The sequence below is a fragment of the Balaenoptera borealis genome (assembly GCF_965194805.1).
Source record: "Balaenoptera borealis genome assembly, chromosome: 5".
NCBI classification, from domain to species: domain Eukaryota; kingdom Metazoa; phylum Chordata; class Mammalia; order Artiodactyla; family Balaenopteridae; genus Balaenoptera; species Balaenoptera borealis.
In genome coordinates, this window is record NC_138862.1 from 361,115 (window position 1) to 382,875 (window position 21,761).

General features: G+C 47.5%; 1 protein-coding gene across 20 annotated transcripts in view; it reads right to left on the minus strand.

The window, feature by feature from the left end:
* Positions 1 to 21,761, minus strand: part of DIP2A (disco interacting protein 2 homolog A) — a 91,975-nt gene that overhangs the window by 69,714 nt on the left and 500 nt on the right. For 16 of the 20 annotated variants that reach the window (XR_014245124.1, XR_014245125.1, XR_014245126.1 and 13 more), the window contains exons 2-3: positions 5,922 to 5,993; positions 940 to 1,059 (exon numbers count right to left, since the gene is read on the minus strand). Coding sequence is in view for 12 of the 20 variants with exons in the window: in XM_082393741.1 (XP_082249867.1) it covers positions 940 to 1,059; positions 5,922 to 5,993 (192 nt within the window). In the remaining 8 variants the exon portion in view is untranslated. Of the gene's footprint in view, positions 1 to 939; positions 1,060 to 5,921; positions 5,994 to 11,754; positions 12,159 to 21,130; positions 21,731 to 21,761 lie in introns of those variants that run through there. The other 4 variants (XM_082393744.1, XM_082393743.1, XM_082393738.1 and 1 more) reach the window with 4 other exon arrangements.

Sequence of the window (21,761 nt, forward strand, 5' to 3'; positions counted from 1 at the left end):
TAAATAATTAATTAATTTTTTTAAAAAAAAGAGAAAAATGCCTTACCTCCACTGAAATAGTTTAAAAAAAAAAAAAAACCTAAAACTATAAAACTTTTAGAAGAAAACCCAGGTAAGAATCTTCGTGACCTTGGGTTTGGCAAAGATTCCTTAGGTGCGAGAACAAAAGCACGATTCATGAAAAGGAACTGATAAGCTGGACTTCATTAAAATTAAAAACTTCTGCTACAAAAGCCACTGTAAGAGAGTTCAAAGAGAAGACAAAGCCTTGGGGAAAATATGAGCAAAGCACATTAATGATAAAGGTCTTGTTTTCAGAAAGTAAAGAATGAGAACCAGATACAGTTCACAAGGGCAGAAAGCAGGTCATCAACGTCAGTTACACGGAAATGGCGGGGGGGGGGGGGGACAGGGAGCAGGGAGATGAGGACAGGCAGGGACAGGAAGGGGACCTCTGGTGATCCTACAGTAGTAAAGCGGTCCCTGATGCACAAATCCACCAATACCAACCCCAAAGATCTAGGTAGGAAAATGGACACAAACATTTACAGAAATTATTCTAATGGGGGAAGGAAGATTTAGCTTTCTCCTGAGATGTCTATAAGCATCCCCTAAGAAGAGAACACTTACACTCCAGGCTACATTAAAACATACTGTCTTATGTGGAAGTTTTATTTTTTTCTTGAAAAATATGATGTGGTAAGTTATGGTTCAAGTGAAAATAATTTCCGAATGGGAGTGGAGTTTGGGGGAGAATGGATACACATATGTATAGGTACAGCTGAGTCGCTTCGCCGTGCACCTGAAACTATCACAACATCGTTAATCGGCTATACCCCAATATAAAATAAAAAGTTAAAAAAAAAAGAAAGAAAGAAAACAATTTCCTCAGCGGAGACGCGGTGTCCGAGCAGAGGCCTGCAGGCCTCTGGTCCCTACCTGACCTGAAGCGCTCGTCCCGGGCGTGGCTGGGCCTCGGCTTCTGCTGTCTGGGCGCGGGGGCCGTGGCTGGTGAGGGCCCGGGGATCCTAGTCTCCGCTTGTAGGGATGGATCTACTCCTGAAACACAGTTTTACAGGAGCACCTGGTCTGAACAATTTGCTTTTCCAGTCATGGAAAAACCCACGTAAAACAGCCCCCGCTTCCCGTCCGCTGCTGCACAGCCCCCGCTGCGCGACCACGCACGCTGTGGCGGCCCCAACGCCAGAAGACCCTGAACTTGGAGGTCAGGGCGGAGACGTCAAGGTCCTCTTCCAGCCCCGCAGCCTCACCGCCCACCGGCACCCAGCCGTCCTGGGCCCCGAGCTGGGCGCGCGTGTGGGCGCGGGGCCAGCTCTCTTGGGACGGCTCTCCCTCCCCCTCAGTGTCCCTGGCGTCAGCAAGTCCAGTGGGAAACAGCCCACAAAGCCATCACTGGGGGTGTCGCCAGCCGCCCTCAGACACAGGGACGAAGACGGGTGCCAACCAACCCCGACGGGCGGCCGGCCGGCTCTCCACGCCCCGTCGCAGCCCCCCGGGCTCTCACGCCCACAGCCCCGACACCCGGGCCCTCGGACGCCACGTGCCGCGGAAAGGCGTGGCACACGAGCGTGCAGCCGGTGCGGCCCGAGCCCTGGCTTGCTGGCATCTGAGAAGAACACAAAGCGAAGCCTCCAGCTGGACTTCATCACAATAATCTGTTCAATGTTTTAGCCTTTGTTTCAAGACATCTCAGAAAAATCGCCTCCAGGGCCCCCAGCCCTTATCACTGCCCGAAAAGCAGTAGCCTATCCCCACTTGGGCCCGGGTGGGTCCTGACCTCCAACGCTGCTCATGAAAGGCCACCCGGCCCCCAGCTCTCTTTGACGACACACAGAGAGGACAGAGGGGACGGGGGCCACGGGGGCTCCACGCTCGGCTGCCCAAGCCTCCCAGCACTGACGCCACCCCTGTGACTGCGGAGCCCCCAGGACACCAGCTCTGGCTCCGCAGACAGGGAGGAGCTGCCCTCCGAGCCTGGCCAACCCGCAGGTTTGGGCGCAAAACGCTGCTCTTGCTGTTGTTTTACCTACCGGGTTTGGGGTGTTAGTTACGCAGCACGAGAGGACAGCGAGAGCCCCTGGAAATCCATGTTCAGCTCTTCAAAGTGTGAACATATACACACATACACATATGCGACATACAGCAATACTGGTCAGCACTGCTTCTGGCTTTTTGTTTCTTGTGACTGGATAAAATTTCTTTAGAGTCCGTAACAGAGAACACAGAATCTTACGTGTTACAGACTATAATCAGGCATGCTGCTAAGTGACATATATGCATATGGACATCCTTACACTTTTATTCCAAAATACAGTGCTTTTATTGAGATCGATTCATTTATTCAACGAAGATATAAAGCCCAGTGGGAATTCACTGGATAAAACAGTAGGTATATTTTTAACAGGTATCAAGAGAGAACTTCTCAGAAAGGTCACAGCAATTCGCACTCCCACAATGTGCCATTTCCCCACATCTTTGTCAGCGATGGATGTTATAAGGTTTAGAATCTTGCCAATCTGACAGGAGAAAAATGGTTCACTAATTTGCATTCCTGTATCTGCTAGTGAGGTTGAACATACTTTACTGTTTATTGCCCATCCGTATGTCCTCTTCTTTGAATTTCTGTTCATTCTATCCAGCTAAGGAGCCCCCCACCAAGTGACCTGCAGAAAGCCCGGGTCAGCTGGAGGCACCACCCTGGGCTGTGCTCGCGCCCCAGGCCACGGCCGGCTGGTCGCAATCACTCTGCAGTGTTTTCATTTCTAGGGAGACAGTCATAACCTGTTTTTCTTCCAGGTCTCCTATCTTGTAACCCCCACTCAAAGGTTATTCAAATGTTCTCCGGAGTTTTGTAGTATTTTATAATTACGAACATATTTAGAGCTTTAATCCTTCTAAAGCTTACATTCGCTAATGGTGGAGAGGAAGAGTGTCCCACTGTTGCCTCCAAAGGGATGGCGCCAGTTACTAAATAAATCTTCCCTCCTTTGAATTGTCCTGAATCGTTTCTAGACGCCCCTCTCTTACACTGTTGGGCCTTCCACGCCGTCCACCAACACCCTCCGGTTGGGACTATCAAGTGCACACGAGCGGGTTGAACACCATGAAGGCCAGGCCTTTCTCACTGGTGCCCCTTCCCAAAACTGTACTGGCTACTTGCAGAACTTTTCTCCTTCAAGTGGGTTATTACTTCCAATGCCAGGTTTCAGGAAAATTAAATCAGCCACTGGTATTCAGAATGGACTACATTTTGTTCACACATTAATTTGGAAACTACTACTTTTATGATATTAAATTTTTCCATTTAGGATATTGGTATATTTCTTCATATTTTAGGGTCTTGGTTATTTCTTTCAAACGGACTGCATGATCCTAACATAGGTCCTGTGGCTTTCTTGCTAAATGTATTAAAAACATTTGATAGTTTATTGCCATTACGAACGTGAGTTGTTTTATAAACAGAAATATTGCCAGAGAAAACTTATTGATTCTTGCATATTTGTCTTCTATCAAACCAAAGCTCTTACTAATTCTAATAGCTAAGTAAGGAGTCACCTAGGTTTTCAAGGTATCAAATAACAGCACCTGTGCAAGGATGGCATGCCGTGCTCTCTAACCCTCGCCTGCCTTGTCTGTCTGTGACGCTGCACAGGCACTGGCCACCCCGACGGAGGGCCTGGGAGTGGCATGGCGGGCATGCCTGCCCCTGAGGAAAGGAAGTACGATGGCACATGGACGCCTCGTTGGACAGCTGCTGTTGATGCCTGGCAAATGGGCTTCAAGATGTTGTTTTTAATAGTTTCCTCCAACTGTACTCAATTTTCCTTGTTTTTGTTTTATTTTGGATGGATGAATGTCAGTACATAAAGCACCTCCTCAGTATTCTTCTTGTTACTGATTTATTGTAAAATATATCATACCGATACAGGCAGAATAAAGCATGTATTCAGTTCAAAAATTATTATACAGAAAAAAAACTCAGTGTAACAACTGCAGCAGTTAAGAAATAAACACTCATGTGACTTAGAGCTCCTCGTGGCCCCTCCAATCTCACTCCACACACACGGAAACGCCACGCTCACTTCAGGGAAGATCACTTCCCTCCCCTTCTTTCTTTACCAGCTACAAAAAGGTTGAGAAGTGGCAGTTTGGTGGGTTTTTCAGTTTTACAGGCTATATTCCCGTGTAATCGTTTTTTCACTCCCCGTTACGTTTATGAGACTCATCCTTGCTGACACACGTATGCGTCCTGCTGATGGACGTTTGAGCACTTGGCAGTTGAGGGAAAACAATGAACACTCTTGTGCACGGAACAAGGCCAGGGTGCAGGCACCCAGAGCTTCTCCAGGGCATGCGTGTCCCTGAAGGAGAGCTGCCGGCTGCCTCTGCACCTCTGCAACTCTGCCAGGTCCCACGAGCTGTGCACACCCGTCTGAATCCTCTCCAACAACCCAAGGTGGGTCATGGTTTAACGTGCATCTCTCTGACTGCTACCAAGCTTAGGTAAGTATCTTTTCGTTTGCTTGCTGGCTATTAGGGTTTCCTCCAATAAAATACTTACTCAAGTCTTTAGCCCAATTTCCTACTGGGCTTTTTAAAAAATCATGTTGGGGGACCTTCTGGCTCTTTAAAGTTTAAATTAATTAATATTAAATTAAAAATTCAGTCTCTCAGTCACACCACCACACTTCAAGTGCTCAGGAGCCACACGTGGCAAGTGGTCAGTGTACCGGACAGTGGAGCTACAGACCATTCCCACTATCGCAAAGGGCTCTGCTGACACTGCTGCTTTACAGGCTCGGAAAACTAGTCCTTTTCCTATTATTTGTGCTAGGATTATCTCCTCCCACACTGTGGCTTGTCCTTAATCTCTTTATGGGGACTTTTGATAAAATAAAATTCTTAATTTTAACACACCCCGATTTACCAATTTTTTTCCTTTACAGTTGCTGCTTTTTGGTACCTTTTTGGAACCCTCTCAAGTCCCTAAAGACTTGAGAAATCCCTCCTATTTAGAGACAGTGACAGGTTTCCTGTATGATCTTCCAAAGGTGCTATAATTTTTGCCTTTCTCATTTAGGCCCTTAACATCTGGTTTCTGTGGAGCTGGTTTCTGTGTCTTACGGAACTGTGCCAGCACCGGGAGCGGCAACACCACCTCCACCATAAGCCTGGTCTCCACAGCGGTGCGTGTCTGTCTGGGCCCATGTTCTGCTCTGTTAATCTAGCTGTCTTCCCTTGTGCCAAACCAGGCTGTCTTAATGATGACAGCTTGATATTAACTCTTCGTATCCTAATCAGCAAATCCTCCCACCTCATTCTTCTTTTTTTTATCATATTTTGAATCCCTTGGCCCTTTAAACTTGTATATACATTTTTTTTTTAACTTTTCTTTTTTTTTGGCTGTGCCGCATACGGCACATGGGGTCTTACCTCCCTGACCAGGGATCGAACCCGCGCCCCCTGGAGTGGAAGGGCAGAGTCTTAACCACCGGCCTGCCAGGGAAGTCCCAAACTTGTATATAAATTTTAAAATTAGCTTGTTAAATTCCACCCCCAAAAACTCTGTTGAAACACTGAATGTGCACTCTACAGATCAATCTAAGGTGGGAAGAACTGACATCTTTATAATATTTGTTCCAAACCTAAGTAAGGAAATGTTCCTTACTAAAATCATAAAAATAATCATGGTCTATGATCATAAAAATAAAAGAAATCCTATTTGGGAATGAAATCTATACCAAACCAGAGATATAAATTATACTCTATGCCTTTGGATTTTATAATTTAATAGTAGACACGTTATTTGCCCAGACCTTCTCAATAAAATATGAAACTACCAATGTCAAGCTCTAAAACCAAATTTTAAAACAGTTTGATGAGACGCGCGCTGACCTTACCTTGAATGAGTGGTACGTAACGTGCAAGCAGCTTTGCCCTTTTCTTTTCATATCCTTTTTGAGTGATGTCACCTAAAACAACAATGGAAAAATAGAATTACATTTCTTCTGAGGTTCCCAAAATTTTTTAATTAAAAATTCATTCATAATGGAAAAACTGGAAACACTTAGGTCCTTCAACTGGTGATTGGATAAAGAAAGCATGATGCATCCACACAATGGAACACTTCTCAGCAGTAAAAAGGAACAAGCTATTGATAGACAACAATCTGGGTGGATCTCACACGCATACTGCTAAGTGACAGAAGCCAGACTCAAAAGGCTACATGCTGAATTATTCCAGCCACATGACACTCTGGAAAAGAGTCAGAACTGCAGACTCTAAGGCCACACCCCAGACTGACAGAATCTGAATCTGCATTTTACCAAGATCCCCAGGTGACTCTGTGCAGGTTCAAACTGTGGAAGTACTGGTGGAAGGGACCCACAGGAAACCAACCCTCGCAGGCCACGGGGTGTCCCTGGGCCAGCACTCGGGGAATAGGACATAAAGAAGAACAGCCTAAAAATGAATTAACCTACCCAGAGACGGGGCAGGAAATGTGTCTGCAGGGAAACACTTCTCAGTCTAAGCACACCAGCTGGTTTCCTGGACGACTCGGAGTGCTCAGGCAGATCCAGCATGTTTGGGAGACTTTATTTCGACCAGAAGCATGTATTACAGTGTCCACTAGTATCCTGCACTTTGGGTGAGTGGTCTTCAACAGAAATCTTCCAGTGCTCTGCAAGCCCTCCTGGCACCCCCTCCACGCCCCTCCTGCCCCTGCCACCCGCCCACCCACCCCAAACAAACAGGCAAAGTGGTGAGGCCACTGCACAGAGCCTCCGCTTTGCGGACTGCGCACCCAGTCGGGCGCCCACGGAGCTGCTCCCGGTTGCCACCGACACCCTTGGACTCGGCCCTGGTCCGCACCTGACCCCCCCACCAACCCCACCCAAAACTAGTCTACTGCCCTGTGGGCCTTTTAATTTGAATACGTTCTGCAGAACATATCCTGCCTTGTGTCCGTGTATCTTTACTTTACCTGAATGACACCAGATAATAAATCTCACTCTGTTGTCAATTCTTCACTAAGCACTTCGTCTTTCTCATCATCCGATCTGTGATGTAAGGAGCACACCTAATCCACTGCTGACTGCAGTGGCCCGTGGGCTGCGCTGTCCTCGTCTTACACTCACTGGACGCTCACAGACCCTGACTGGATCCAGGATACGACTGCATGATTTTGCTTATTGAGTTGCAACTCATTTGTTTTGTGAACAAATTTAAAGCACACGTGTTTTTTTCAACAATATCTACTAAAAAAATTGTTTCCTCCAGAACATATGAAAATATGTAATTAAGACAAATTTAAATGAAAACAATACTGCAACACTAAACTAAAACAGATAAATCCTCATTTTAAAGCAAAGCATTGGATTTTGCAGGATTTTTTTTTAAATTAATTTTTATTGGAGTATAGTTATTTACAATGTTGTGTTAGTTTCTGCTGTACAGCAAAGAGAATCAGTTACACATATACGTATATCCACTCTTTTTTAGATTCTATTTCCATATAGGTCATTACAGAGTATTGAATAAGGTTCCCTGTGGTATACGGTAGGTTCTTATTAGTTATCTATTTCATATACGGTAGTGTGTATACGTCAATTCCAATCTCAGGATATTTTAAAATTAAGTACTCATTTCCTAGAAACAGTTTCTTCTCACGTTCTCATTTCAAATGAATGCTTACACGGTGAAGGTACCAAGGAGCATTCAGAAAGGAAACATGCTAACTCCCAGTTTGGGGCTCATATCCTGAAAGCTGTCCAAACCAACTCCATATAACCAGCTACACATTTTCACGTGTAACCAGTTAGCATGTTTTCAAGTATCCAATGTAGACACCAACCTGACACGCCTCTGAATGCGAAGCTTCCGGCCACAGACAGCAAAATGGAATCCAAAACAGACTCCAGGGCAAAACTAATGAACTAACAAAGGGACTCACATCCAAGGTTTCTGACCCCAGGTTCGGTAAACACTAAAGAGACAGACAGCAGACCAAGCTCCTCAGCCTGCGGCACAGAACCGGGAGACCCTGGCCGCCAGCCAGAGGGAATCCCAGACACAGAGGAGGTCTCCCCTGGGTGGGCACCCAGGCCCCGGGGCAGTTCTGGAAACACATCAGGCCACCTGCAGAAGGTTCCTCTCTGGCGGCCTGTGGGCAGCTGTTCTCACTAGTGCTCCAGACAGGGGCACCATGTGTGGCTCGGGCTGACCTCCACGGCCACAGACCAAATTCACTTCGGACTATAAAGGCAAAACCCCGAATGCTATCATCATGTCTCTACCTCAGCAACACAATTTCTAAAGACCTATTCTTGAAGGCACTCAACAACTCCTTAAGGTCACGGGAACGAGGACAGGCGGTGCACATTACATGTAACAGCAAAGTATGTGAGAAAACCTAACTGTCCATGAAAACAAGTAGGAAGAAGTGAATGTGCTGCCATACATCACTACTACAGGATACTGTGAGTCCTAAAAAATACTCTGGTACTTGGGGTGGGGGGGTGGGGAAGGGGTGGGTATCACTTACACGGGCTTCATGATATCCTACTGAGTAAAAACAGCAAGCTGAAAAACAATGTACATACAAAATGATGTAATTCTGATAAAAATAAATAAATAAAACTATATTCACATGCATGTAGGTATATATATTTCTGTATGTGCACAAAATGTCTGGAGGGGTACCCAACAAATTATTAGTAGTGGTTACCCCTAGGAAGTGATTTATTTATTTGGCTTGGGGTGGGTGTTAGATTTCGCTTTTTACTTCATGCACTTTTGAACTCGTTAAATCTTTTAACACAATAATCATATAATCTTTTGTAATTAAGAATATATGGAATATGGTTTGATAATGTACTATGGCTATATAAGATGTTATTGTGGGAAACTGAATGAATTCTATGTACTATTTTTGCAATTTTTTATGAGATTAAAATTATTCCAAAATTAAAAGTTAAAATACACGTGAGAGAGACTATGTAAAATTGGTGTTATTTCTTTTTTAAATGTTTGATAAATTTTGTCAGTGAAACCATCTGGGCTTGTAGATTTATTTTCCAGATTTTTTTTTTCCTTCTCTCTTTTGCTTTATTTTACTTTTTTTAGAGCAGTTTAAGGGTCACAAGCAAAATTGAGGGCAAGGCACAGAGAGTTCCCATCCATCCCCTGCCCCGCACATGCACAGCCTCTCCCAGTATCACCATCTGCCGCCAGAGTGGCGCATGTGTCACAGACAATGAGCTACACTGACATGTCATCGCCACCCAAAGCCCACAGGGCTCACTCTTGCTGTCACACGTTCCATGGGCTTGGACCACCGTATAATGACATGCATCTATCATTACGCTACCATACAGAGTACTTCACTGCCCTAAAAATCCTCTGTGCGCTGCCTATTCATCCCTCTCGCCACCCCCTGAACCCCTGAACCCCTGGCAACCACTGATCTTTTTTACTGTCTCCATAGTTTTCCAGAATAGTTGGAATCAGTAGCCTTTTCAGATTGATTTCTTTCACTGAGTAACGTGCATTTAAGATTGTTCCGTGCCTTTTCTTGGCTTGAGAACTCATTTCTTTTTAGTGCTAAATAATATTCCATTGTCTCAATGTACCAGTTTATTTATCCATTCAACTACTGAAGGACATCCATCTTGGTTGCTCCCAAGTTTGGGCAACTATGAATAAAGCCCCGATAAACAGCCACGTGCAGGTTGCTTTCAAACATCCCTTGGTGAGATGAAACCACACCATGGTATGATTCACACTGGATGCTCGTGACCAGATGCAGAACACTCCTGCAGCTGAAAGGAGAACTTCAATATCATCCCCTCCAGGGTCTCCCAACTTTTCAGCTGCACAGCTTCCGCTCGAACTCTTTTGAGGAATGTGAGTGAGAAACTGTGCTGCTGAGGCAGAGGCGGGCCTGCCCTCTGGGCACCCCTTCCTCCCAATGGAGTGGCGTGGCAGACTCTGGAAACCAGTGGAAAAGGCACCCTCTCCTCCCCAGCGCAGTGGCTCCCCCGCCTCAGTCCTGCCTCCCCCCTCCCGCCCCGACCTTGCTCACTGTGCCGACCAACCTTTCTGACTTTCCAGAATCTAGCCTGCTGTCAATTTCCTTTCCATTTTTAAAACCGCTACCATTTCCGTGACATCTGGGGAAGGAGAGTCATCTTCACCTGATGACTGGTCACGCATATTGACCTAGAAAATCCCCCGCCCCAAGTAAATGCTCCCTGGCTTGAAACCCTCTCCGGCCTGAGGGCACAGAGGCCCACACCCCTGCTTCTGCTCCCGCTGTGCTGCCTTCCTTCTTCAGTCTCCCCTGTGGCCTCCTCGCTCTGCCTTTCCCTCTGGGGTTTGAGTTCCTCGAGGGTTTGCCCTAGGCCTTCTTTGCATTTTTCAGTTCTCCATATGGGGCAATTGTTATACCAATGACTTCCAAATTTCTACTTCCAGACTAGCCCTTTCTAGAAAGTGCCAGTCCTACACATCCAAATGTTCCCTGGACACCATCCCTCGGATCTCCCAGAGGCGCCTCACACTCAACAGGTATGAAGCAGACGTGTTCTTTCTGTGTCCCACATCTTCAATGAAGAGACCCATCACCTCCCCGGCATTCATTTCAGAAACTCGGGAGTCATCCTCCGACGTGCACCTCTTCACACAAGGCTGCTGCTTCTATTTCAGAGCGTTCTCCCCAGCCCACTGGCTCCGCCTCCACCCAGGCCGGCACGGCCTCCTGCCCTGGAGCACCTCCTGCCCTGGAGCACGGCAACACGCTCTTCAATGTTTCTGGCCCAACGTCACACTCATCCAAACCACTCTCTGCACGCCACCAGAAGAATCATTCTAAATCTGAGAGAGGAGTAAAGAGAGACAGACAGAGATCACACAGGAATATTTCAATTGCTGCTTAATGCCTTAAAACCCTGCCGGCTCCAGCATTTATTAAGGAAGACCTGCTTAAAATAAAGCACCCAAGGGTAACCACTCCCTTAGCCCTTCTTTAAAAACAGAAAATTGGCCATCTCTCTTTTCAAGATTTTGTGGGTTCTTGAATGCACACACTCATTTTAATCTTCTCCCCACTGCTGAGAGCTGAGGTAGAAGACTGCATAAGGTATACGTTGCTCTTTTCTAATACAATGCCTTTAGCAGACCATACACTTTGCTGTGTTGTCCAATACAACAGCCGCTAGCCATATGTGGCTTTTTAAATTTTCATTAATTAAAAGTAAATTAGGGGCTTCCCTGGTGGCGCAGTGGTTGAGAATCTGCCTGCCAATGCAGGGGACACAGGTTCGAGCCCTGGTCTGGGAAGATCCCACATGCCGCGGAGCAACTGAGCCTGTGAGCCACAACTACTGAGCCTGCGCGTCTGGACCCCGTGCTCCGCAACAAGAGAGGCCGCGATAGTGAGAGGCCCGCGCACTGCGATGAAGAGTGGCCCCCACTTGCCGCAACTGGAGAAAGCCCTCGTACAGAAACGAAGACCCAACACAGCCAAAAATAAATAAATAAATAAATTTTAAAAACTAGGAAAAAAAAAAAAAAAGTAAATTAAATGACTATTTAGTTCCCCAGGCCCACTAGCCACATTTCAAGTGCTTAATGCCACATGTGGCCAGTGGCTACCACACCGGACAGCACAAAACATTTCCACCACCACAGAAAGTTCTACTGTGCCTGCCACCTCACACCCACAACACCCACGGGGCTGTAGGCAGCATGTGACTTTGTTCCAACACTGGTCTAGACTCCCGAGTCCAGTCCAAATTCCTCTCTGGCACGCATAAATCCTCCCGTGAGCGAGCCCCGTGCTTCCAACCTGCTCTCCCGCCACCGGCCGGGGGACGCTGTCTGGACGCCCAGCCCACTCAGCTCTGGCTCATCCTCCTTTTGTCCAGCACGTTCTTCCGTGTTCCTCTGCTCCATCCTCCTCACACGTGCCTTCAAAGCAAAGCTGGAAGAGACTTTCTTTCCTGCTCGCCCGGTCCTGACCATCACTCCCCTGTAGCGCCGACTGGGTCCTGCACACACTTCACCATGCTGCCGGTTCACGTTGTCTGTCAGCCCCACTAGGTCATGAGCCTTTTTACTCCGTCTGCTGAAGGCTGCTGAAATACAGGATGACACACTGAGGGTCTTGGTCTGCTCGGGCTGGTATACCGAAATGCCACAGGCTGGGTGGTGTAAACAACCGTTCTGGAGGCTGGACGTCTGAGATCCAAGTGTCGCAGCAGGGCTGGTCCCTCCCGCGGCCTCTCTCTTCGTGTGCAGACAACCGCCCACCTGGGTCCTCACGTAGTCTTTCCTCTGTGTGTGTGTGTCTCTCTCTCTCTAAGGACACCGCTCCTACGGGATTAGGGACCCACCCTTAGGACCTCATTTAACCTTAATCACCTCCTTAAAGAAATATAGTCACACTGGGGGTTAGGGCTTCAACATATGAATTTTGGGGGATACAGTTCAGTCCATAGCACCAAGATTATCTGACGATGAGATAAGAATCTCTATTCCTATAACATTTCTATGACCTTCATTTCAAAACCGTCCTAGCTTTAGTGTTTCCTAGCTGTTTCCTGAAAAGGCTAATCCTTAGCCTCCTTCATCTTTAGAAGTAACCTAAAGACACAAACCCATGAGTTATGGAGGAACTTACTAGGACATGCTCTTTTGAGTTGCCTGTTTTCAACAAGCATAAGCATGCCTTTTGACGTTTCAGATACTCATTTTAAAGGTTCTCTACCAAAGACCCTGTAGAAAATTTCTGAAGTCTGAAAGGGAATAAAAGTTCTTTCTCTGTTTCCAAAATGGTAATCTTAAATCACGCATAGCCAGTGTAGACCGAAGGAACAGGATCTCTATTCTCTTCTTACGGCTGAGTGACACAAAGCCAAGTCTGAATGGAAACCCCTGCGTGACCACTGTCCCCCAGCGATTACTTGAAGTGCTGCCCCAAGAATCCAGGAACTCTCAAAACACAGGCCATTCATTTCCTGTGTGAAAAGTGGGAAGGGAGCCCTTGGGGGGCATCACTCCAAAAGATTCTTCATCAACAGATGACAGAGGTAACAATTTTTAGATGTTTCCTTCCCTGACCACAGAGGTTTTTCTTTGCCAAATAGTACATAACTTCCTAGTCATTTTAATACGAAAGTACACCACCAGAAATGTTAGATAACTTAAGGGTATAAAGACTGATCCACAAGGATTATGCTGGTCTCACTCAGAAGCAAGCTCACTGCAAACAAAATGCTACAGGAAGAGTCCGTCTTAAGGATGTACCAGCAGTACGTTTCCCACTCCCACCGCCCTGCTTCCTTCCCCCCCTTTCCTCGGCCGTGTCATCGCAGAGTGACTAAATGCTTTGTAGGCGTTCATTTTATATTAAATAAATGGTGCATATCATGTCAGTTAAAAGATGAAAGAGAGATGTGTCTTCAAAATTACAAGCCTCTGGGACTTTCCAAGTACAACGACGGAGCACTCACCCTGGAGCCCGACAATGACAGCTGCGGGGACGCCCCATGGGGGTGCGGGCCGCATCGGCAGGCAGGGACTCCACCCCCGGCTCCCGCTCCATGAGGACTCTTCACCCCAGCAGACCAGTGCCCCCGCCCCGGTCTCTTTCCAGACTCTAAGTCCTGAATGTATACTGATCTCACTTTGCGAGACTGAAGGTCAAAGGAGGGCAGGGAACTGAATGACCACAGAGGCTGCCACGAGTGCACGACCCCGACCCACACGCCCGGGCTGAGGCCTGCGCCAGGCAGCTGCCCCCAGAAGGGCACTGTGCCCCGACACACCCGCACCTTCCTGCCCGCCAGCCGAGGAAGGGGCCTGGCCAGACCGGCCAGTGCCGAGCAGGACGGCAGTCACTCTCTCCCAGGTGCTGCGACTGCCGAGTGGGAGACAGGACCCTCACCTCTCCATCCCGCGTCCTGGCCCGTGTGTCACGCGGGAAGCATTTACTGCACAGGGTAACAGGCGCGCCCCTCCCAGTCATCCCAACACAGCGAAACGATGGAGCAGACTGGCTGGTGTCCCCACCCTCACTCACCACCCCACTCTCTGCCTTCAGCCACAGCCTAGGCAACCAGTTCATTGCGGGGACAGAGACCCGGCACGAGGCACCTGTCAGACCACGGCGCCCCACCCCCAGGATAAACACTGATCCTGCGGAGGCACGAGGGGCCCTGGGGAATCTCCTCCAGCCCCTGCTCACCCCCCTCTGCTCCGCACACACACACACACACACACACACACACACACACACACACGGGACAGTCCTCACCTGCCCTGGGGCCTCCCCACCTGCAGAGCCCTCCCCGCAAACAGACCTCCCAGAAGTGCAGTTTCTCCCTGGATTCAAATGCCCTCCTCGGGGAGGCCTTCCTTGCCCACCCTGGTGAAAACTGCAGCCTCCCCACCCCAAATCTACAAGTGTTTGCTCCCCGTCCCTCTTCCCTCCCGGTTTCTCTCAATGCACTTATCAAAATCCAATGTTCCGTATGTTTCTATTCAGCTGGCCGCCTGCTCCCCCCACTGAGGACGCACGTCTGTGACGGCAGAAACTTCTGTCCTGTAACATCTCCAGGCGGCCGCCTCACACACGCGTCACGGCCCGAGTGTTCGGGGAGCCCTTCTGTGAATAGAGGAACGGCCACGCTTGCCCTCAGCCCGGCCCTCCCCGCCCTCTCCCATCTCACGGGCACACGCAGCAAATCCTGGCGCTCAGTCCTGACTCCTGGCCATCCTCCAGCGACAGCGACAGCGACAGCGACGCCCTCGGTCCTGCTCCGGACCCGCCTCAGCCCCGCGGCCGCTGCCCTGCACCCAACCACGTGCTGCCCGCAGCGCCTGCCCCACAGCTGGCCTCTGGCGCACTCTCCCTCCTCCCAGCAGCCGGTGAGTCTTTAAGGGCACCGGTGGTCAGAGCAGCAAGACCTCCAGCGGCTCCTCACCACACCTGGCGCAGAAGCCCAGGGCGCAGCACACCCGCCCGGCCAGCCCCGGGCTGCCTTCCTGGCCCGTCTCCCAGGGCCTGCCCACCGCGCCATGACTCACCAGGCTCCCTCCTCTGCGGCCCCGGCCCAGCCAGCCCGCCAGCCTCGACTGCTCCCTCCCCGGCCACAGGGACGGCTCCTCCTGACCCCGATTTGCCTGCCCAGAGGCATCTCCTGACCCCCAGTCTAAGGTTACCTCCCCGAAGTCCCAACCTCCCTTTGTCTACCAGGCGTTAACAGAAGGCAAATGGACAGAGCAAATGGCGCCTTTCTTTACGACAGAGCCTGGAAGTGTAACAGGTCAATGGACACGGCCGATACTTCAGCGGCTCTGGTGCCTGGGACGCCGAGGAGAGCAAGGTGGGCTCGGCCCCTGCTCTCGTGAAGCATCACGATGGACAGCTAAGCCAGAGCCGGCCACGGCCAAGGGAGTCCTGAGACGGGCAAACAGTTCAATTCAGTACATGCTGACCACCAACTGCATGCCAGGTACAACCTCGAAGGGCGGACCATCGACGAGGGAGACAGACATGTAAACCAGAACACCAAATAAACCAGCCCTCCCAACACGGGTCTAAACCCATTCAGGTCCTCCAAGAAGCAGACATCGTGACAGGATCAGACGTGAAGAGATTTAGGTGGGAAAATGGGGAGGGCCCCGGAGGAAGCTGGCGAGCTGTCGGATGTGACTGCAGAAGGAAGAAGAAAGGCAGGCGGGTCGGGCAGGAAAAGTCCTAGACTCCAGGCAGCCCTAGGAAAGTTGCAGGCCACGTGGGGTCCTTGAGCCAAGGTCCCTGTCGGGAGTCACAGCCTCCCAGGCATGCGGCAGCTGCTGTACTCCTGCGGCAGGAGTCGTACCTCAGTTGTGGTCAGTGTGGACCCGGACCCCAGCAGGGGAGGCCCAGGGGGATCATGGCCACTGCGGCGCCAGATTAGACTGTAGTCTTGGAGCTCCACCCGGCGGGGCCGGACGCCCAGCGCACTCATCTCAGCCTCTTTTCCTCCTAGGAGTTCAGAGCAACAAAGACCACATCCTGGTTCAATGGCTCCCCAAGGCACAGGTCAGTCCTCCCAGGGCTTCACTGAATCTGAAAAACTATTATCAAAAAGTTAAGTATCCAAGCCAATTACGGAGGATTCTTGATTTAAAACTGAGAATAAGCACCATGCTTGGGTCACTCTTCTATTAATTCAGCAAGCGCTCAGTAAAACGCCTAAAATATGCTAGGCGCTGAGGACATGACGATGGGCAGATCAAACTTCCTCTGGAACTGCTCCCTATGAAGTGGCAAAGAAAAGCCAAACAAACAATAAACACAGAATTGGATAAATCCTGTAAGAATGTGCTAAAGGAAGTGCTAAAGGGACAAAAAGAGCAGGCACCTAACTTTGGGCAGGCTGTTCTCAGAGGAAGGCAGAGCTTCAAAGAGAAAGTGAAGTTTAAACTTAAGTCTTCAAATGAAGGAAGGAATTCAACACGTACAGAGAGCTGGCAATGAACAGCATGTGCAAAGTTTTAGGATATTAATGGAAATCCTAGTATTGATATTCTTTTAAAAATTTATAAATCAAAATTCTTTAAAAAGACAACTGCACTAGGATGATTTACTATAGAAAGAAAGAAATTCTAAAGGGAATACACCTGAATCATGATAATGGATTCTGCGTAAAGTGGGATGGACGTACAAGCAGCTAATCAGTAAGTACAATTTTTAAAGATTTTCAAACATGTGTTTTATAAATTGAAACATCTGATTGCCCTTAAAAATATAAACAGAAATCACATTACACCAGGCAACAGCTAAAAAAATGTTACACAAGGTAAAAGAAATACCCGTTGACATCTAGGTATCTCCTTAAAAGCTCTGTTAGTGCTGCGTGGTCTGCTAGTTCTCAAAGGTGTTGCCCTCAAGAACCCTTCACACTCTTAAAAATTATTGAGGACCCCAAGGAGCTGTTGTTTCTTTGTGAGTTATCAATGTTTACCATATTAGCAACTGAAACGATGCAATTTTTTAACATTTAATTAATTTTAAAAATTTTATAATAAACCTACCATGTTAACATAAGTAATATTTTAAATTAAAAAAATAATAGATTTCCAAAGCATTTAGTGAGTACAGGTATTGTTTTACTTTTATAAGCGTCCTTAATATCTGGCTTCTTAGAAGACAAGTGGATTCTCATATCTGCTTCAGCATTCAGCTGGCTGCAGGATATGTGGTTGAAGTCAATGAAGCAAATCCTGTCTATGAAGTCTATGAAGCAAAGCCTCACACACACGTGGGTTAGAAAAGGGAGGAGTATTTCAGCAGCCTTTTCAGATCACTGTGGACATTCTGCTTTGATACCACACCAAAACTAGGCAAGTGGTAGTTTCTTAAACGACAGTTGCAACGTAGAATCTAAAACCTTATCAATGAACTTTTCATACTGCAACTTTTCGTTGCAATCCATTGATATATCTTTGAATGGATCTTTTACCCATGCACGAATTTGTAACATGATACACTGTTCATTTGGAAAATGCTGCTTCACAGAATTACGCAGCTCTTCCTAACGTTGACACATTTCACTAAATAATATCAATAACTCACATTCATTAATATTGCCACTGATCCCATCAAAAAAAGTCTTTAAGTACTGAGAGGCTGTCAAGCTCATGGTAGCAGATAAAAGTTTTAAATTTTTATATTTTTGCTTGAAAGCACAAATATTATCATTGGCTACAATTTCTGACAATTGTTCTTCATTTCTCAGAAAACGTCCACCAAATACCCAGCTCTGAGTAACTGCAGCTTGTCTGTCACTCACTTTTTCAAGTAAAAATCACGCTCCACACCAAACGTGGCCTGTTTGTTCTGCAGCACAAACTGCATAACAGAGCTGTTCACAGGCCCTGGACCTCTCAGTGTGGCAGACGTGCTTTACGTGCACCTCCCATTCCTCACGAGGAGACCAGAACAAGTACTCAGGATTGAGATTTAAGAAAGTTAACTGTTACTGCTTCAGCACGAAAGGATATGTCTAAGTCAAAGTGGCACTGTTTCTACTGCAAGTGGGGAGGTGGTGAAGAATGCACTGACTGTCAGTGTGATTTGGGGCCCTTCCCTCACAGTTTCTGCCAAGGCACCAGTAGTTTTATCCATCACTGCTCCTGTACCATCAGTACAAACATGGAAAACAGAAATGAAGTCTTAGTATTATTATAAAAAAATAGTTTTCCCTCATAGGCCCCCAGCAACCGTCTTAGGGAGCCCGAGAGGTGTGTGAACCACTGTATGGGAACCACTGGCAGATTATTTCTAGAAGAAAACACAAGAAATGGATACCACAGGCCACGTTTGGGAAGACGCCAGAGGTAGGAGGGGTGCTCACTCCAGCCTACATTTCCTTTAAATTGTTTCGTTTCTCTGCAATGCGTATCTACATTCCTATTTTAATACAACATTGTGCAAAGCCTTATGACCAATGGAGAAACAAAGGTAAACCTGACCACTACAGCCAAAACCTTACCTAGCACCCAGCAGGTACTCAATAATTACTGAATGAATGAATATATATAAATAACAAACACAAAAAACAAAAGGTGGCAAGAACTCCAAAAGAGGGGGCAAGGTGATGAGAATTCTGAGAAAGGAGCCTCATCCGAGAGGATCAGGAAAGGGTCACATAAGACACTTGGGCTGGGCTTTGACAGATGAATGGAATTTGGACATGAGAACTTTAGTATACCACAGAATATTTAGGAAGCACAACAAATGTTTATCGATGTGAAGGCAATGTCAGGCTGTCATTTTGAAAACTAGGAATTATCAATATATCACAAATTTTAGAAATTAAAGACATTTAATGAGGAAAAACGCTTTTTGTGAAAAGAAGTCCCTTCCTCTACATCCACAAAGGGAGCTTTTCCCCTTTCTGGTCAACTCCATCCAGGCTGGAGCCCCTGCACTATCAAACTGCATGAAAACAAGAAACAGACTGAAGTTAAAGCTACAGAATAGACCTATTAACCAGAATGAAAAAACAGGAGTGGGACAAATGTAACCTATTGTGTAGGAATTTCCTCTCTAAACCTCTGCAGGCAACTAAAACAAAGAACAAACTTCACACCATCACCCTTGGTTTTTTGTGGGGTTTTTTTTCAGGTTTACAAAAAATTTATTTGCAACAACAGAGATTTCCCACACATCCCCTACTGTTTACATCTTGTATTACTGTGGTATGTACGTTCTAATTGATGAATACAATTGATACGTTATCATAACTAAAGGCCGCAGCTAACATTAGGGCTCACTCTGTGTCGTACAATCTCTGGGTTTTGACAAACGTAGAATGACTTGTATCTACCTATCTACCATTACTGTATCGTACAGAGTAGTTACACTGCCCTAAAGATCCCCTGTGCCCACCCAGTCACCCTATCATCCTCGTTTCTAAAGCAGTTCAGCAGCAACAGCCCCAAGATACTGTACAGTACCGAAATTAGTTGTGAGGCATATCGAAGGTAATTTCAGACAGTAATAGGCAAAGCATAAGTGTTTGGGAATTAATTCTTCTAAATAAAAATCAAGATTATACCTCTAATAACCTCATTTTCACCCACAGATGCTTTGAGGAGCCACATACGTGAATTCTCCTGAGTATTTCATGGGGTGGGGGGGCTTCTAAGAAGAGTGAGGTTCTGTGTACCTCCACCGGTCACCCTCATCTTAATTTGAAGGAGACCCCTAAGTCACAACGGGCAAAACAGCCAGGAAAGCTAGGCAGCAAGACCGCGGCTGTGCCTATTTCCCTCTGGAATGAGGAAGCCCACCAGCCTGCTCTATGGGGAGAGATGAGTGTCCAAAGACCAGAACCATCCCTGAGGATGAACCCCAATTTCAACAATCAGTGAGAACCCAGGGAGGATGCTGGAGAACAAGGCCACATGCGAGTTATGAATAAAGGCAGGGGCGTATTTTCTACTAGTCAAGGCTGGGTACGGGCTGAGGGGACATCGTGCAGGCTTCTCCAGGTTACCCTGGAATCTGTCACTGACCCCCGTGTCCATGTGGGCAGCTTTTTGTCTGTGTTAAGCTCCCTCCTCCCTCCAACCTGCCTCGTATGATGTCATCTCGAAGTTTCAAGCAACTCCTCACTCAGACAAATGTGAGTGCCATGAAGGCACCCTATTCCAACTTGACTTTATTCTAACTTAGAAGTTTCTCTCAAACGGGGTGCGGGGGAGGAGGGGGGAGAGACACAGCACGTAGGGCAAAGGGAGACCCACTTTCTACTTCTACTTGATGAAAATATAAAAATGATAATGACAATGACACGAACTTTGGTGGCTTTAGGAGCGTGCTTCATTAATAACACCTTCCTTTAATTACGCAAATAAAACCTTGCCGGTGTGGGCATGGGACAGGCCAGGGCTCCTGCCTCCTTTGCAGCACTGCACTCCGCTGTCCCCTCCCCTCAACACTGTCTTCTCCTTCCTCAGCTTAAGCTACGTTTCCAGGCTCCTATCCACCTATGCGTGATCTTGTACCCTTCACCCAACTGTACATCCTCTACATGTGTCTAAAATGACAGCAGCATAAAAGGATTCAATAGAGAAGCATTTCTTTTGTTGAAGTACTTGTCTTCATGTGTGTTCTGTCACACAAATCATGAAGCTCTCAATCTTATCTAACCATCAACTCCTAGAAAGAACTTCAACATCCAACCACAAAACAACAAGGAATTGAGGGAATAACTAATACACTGGAGCAGAAATTAGGAGCAATGTGCAAAAACATATTTGAACTTGTGTAAAATCTGAACGGCATCTACATGATTTTTCCCTCGATGAAGAACTATAACAAACTCAGGACAGCAGTTACTGTCAGAACCATCCCTAATCTGAGCTTTTCAGATTTTCCAGGAGCAGCTAATCACCAAGAAGTCTCAAATCCACCGTTTTCCAATTGCACTTCCATTTAAAAAAAAAATGCCACACGTCACAGAACGTTTAAAAATTTGGATGTTGAATTCAAAGCGGTTGCATGTAAATGCTGTATTATCTGTAAAACAAAGAGAACGACGGAACCTACCTCCCGAAGGCTGGTGAGCAGTCAGTCCAGTCCGGTGCATATTTATTAGACAGTGGTAACAAGTCACTACCCCAACCGGAGCGGAACTTGAACTGGGTTCAGACTATGGAGAAAATGGCTGCTGACAGCTGAAAACGCATTTAAGTGTCAAGAACAGTTAAGCATTTAGTTGCTTCTCTTCAAGGGCTACGAGGCCTCCCTGATCCCGGACAAGCGCTAACTCTGTGCGCCGACAGCCACGCGGAGCTCAGGACACGAGCCTTGGGGTAACAGACGGAGGGGTAACGCCACCACGCCTCGGAGGCCTAATCACTCAGTCTACTTTAAACAAACAACCACTTATTGAATATGCTTTTTTAATTTTTAAAAGTTCCCTAAAAGGGGCTAACAACCTCGTTCGAAGTGTTCAGTGCTTTGCACCTGCTAAGGCATTAGGCTCATACGGGCCCCTAGAGGCAGGTGCTGCGACCACCCCGTCTCGGAGGAGGAAACCGAGGTACGCGGGGCTGCAGCCGGCGCGGCTGCCAGGGCGCTGACCCGCGGCCCTCGGCTGGGACAGCCCGCTCGGACCGAACGGTCATCCCCGTCCAGGTTCCCGCGCCTTAGGCCAAACCACCCAAAGCGCGGCCAC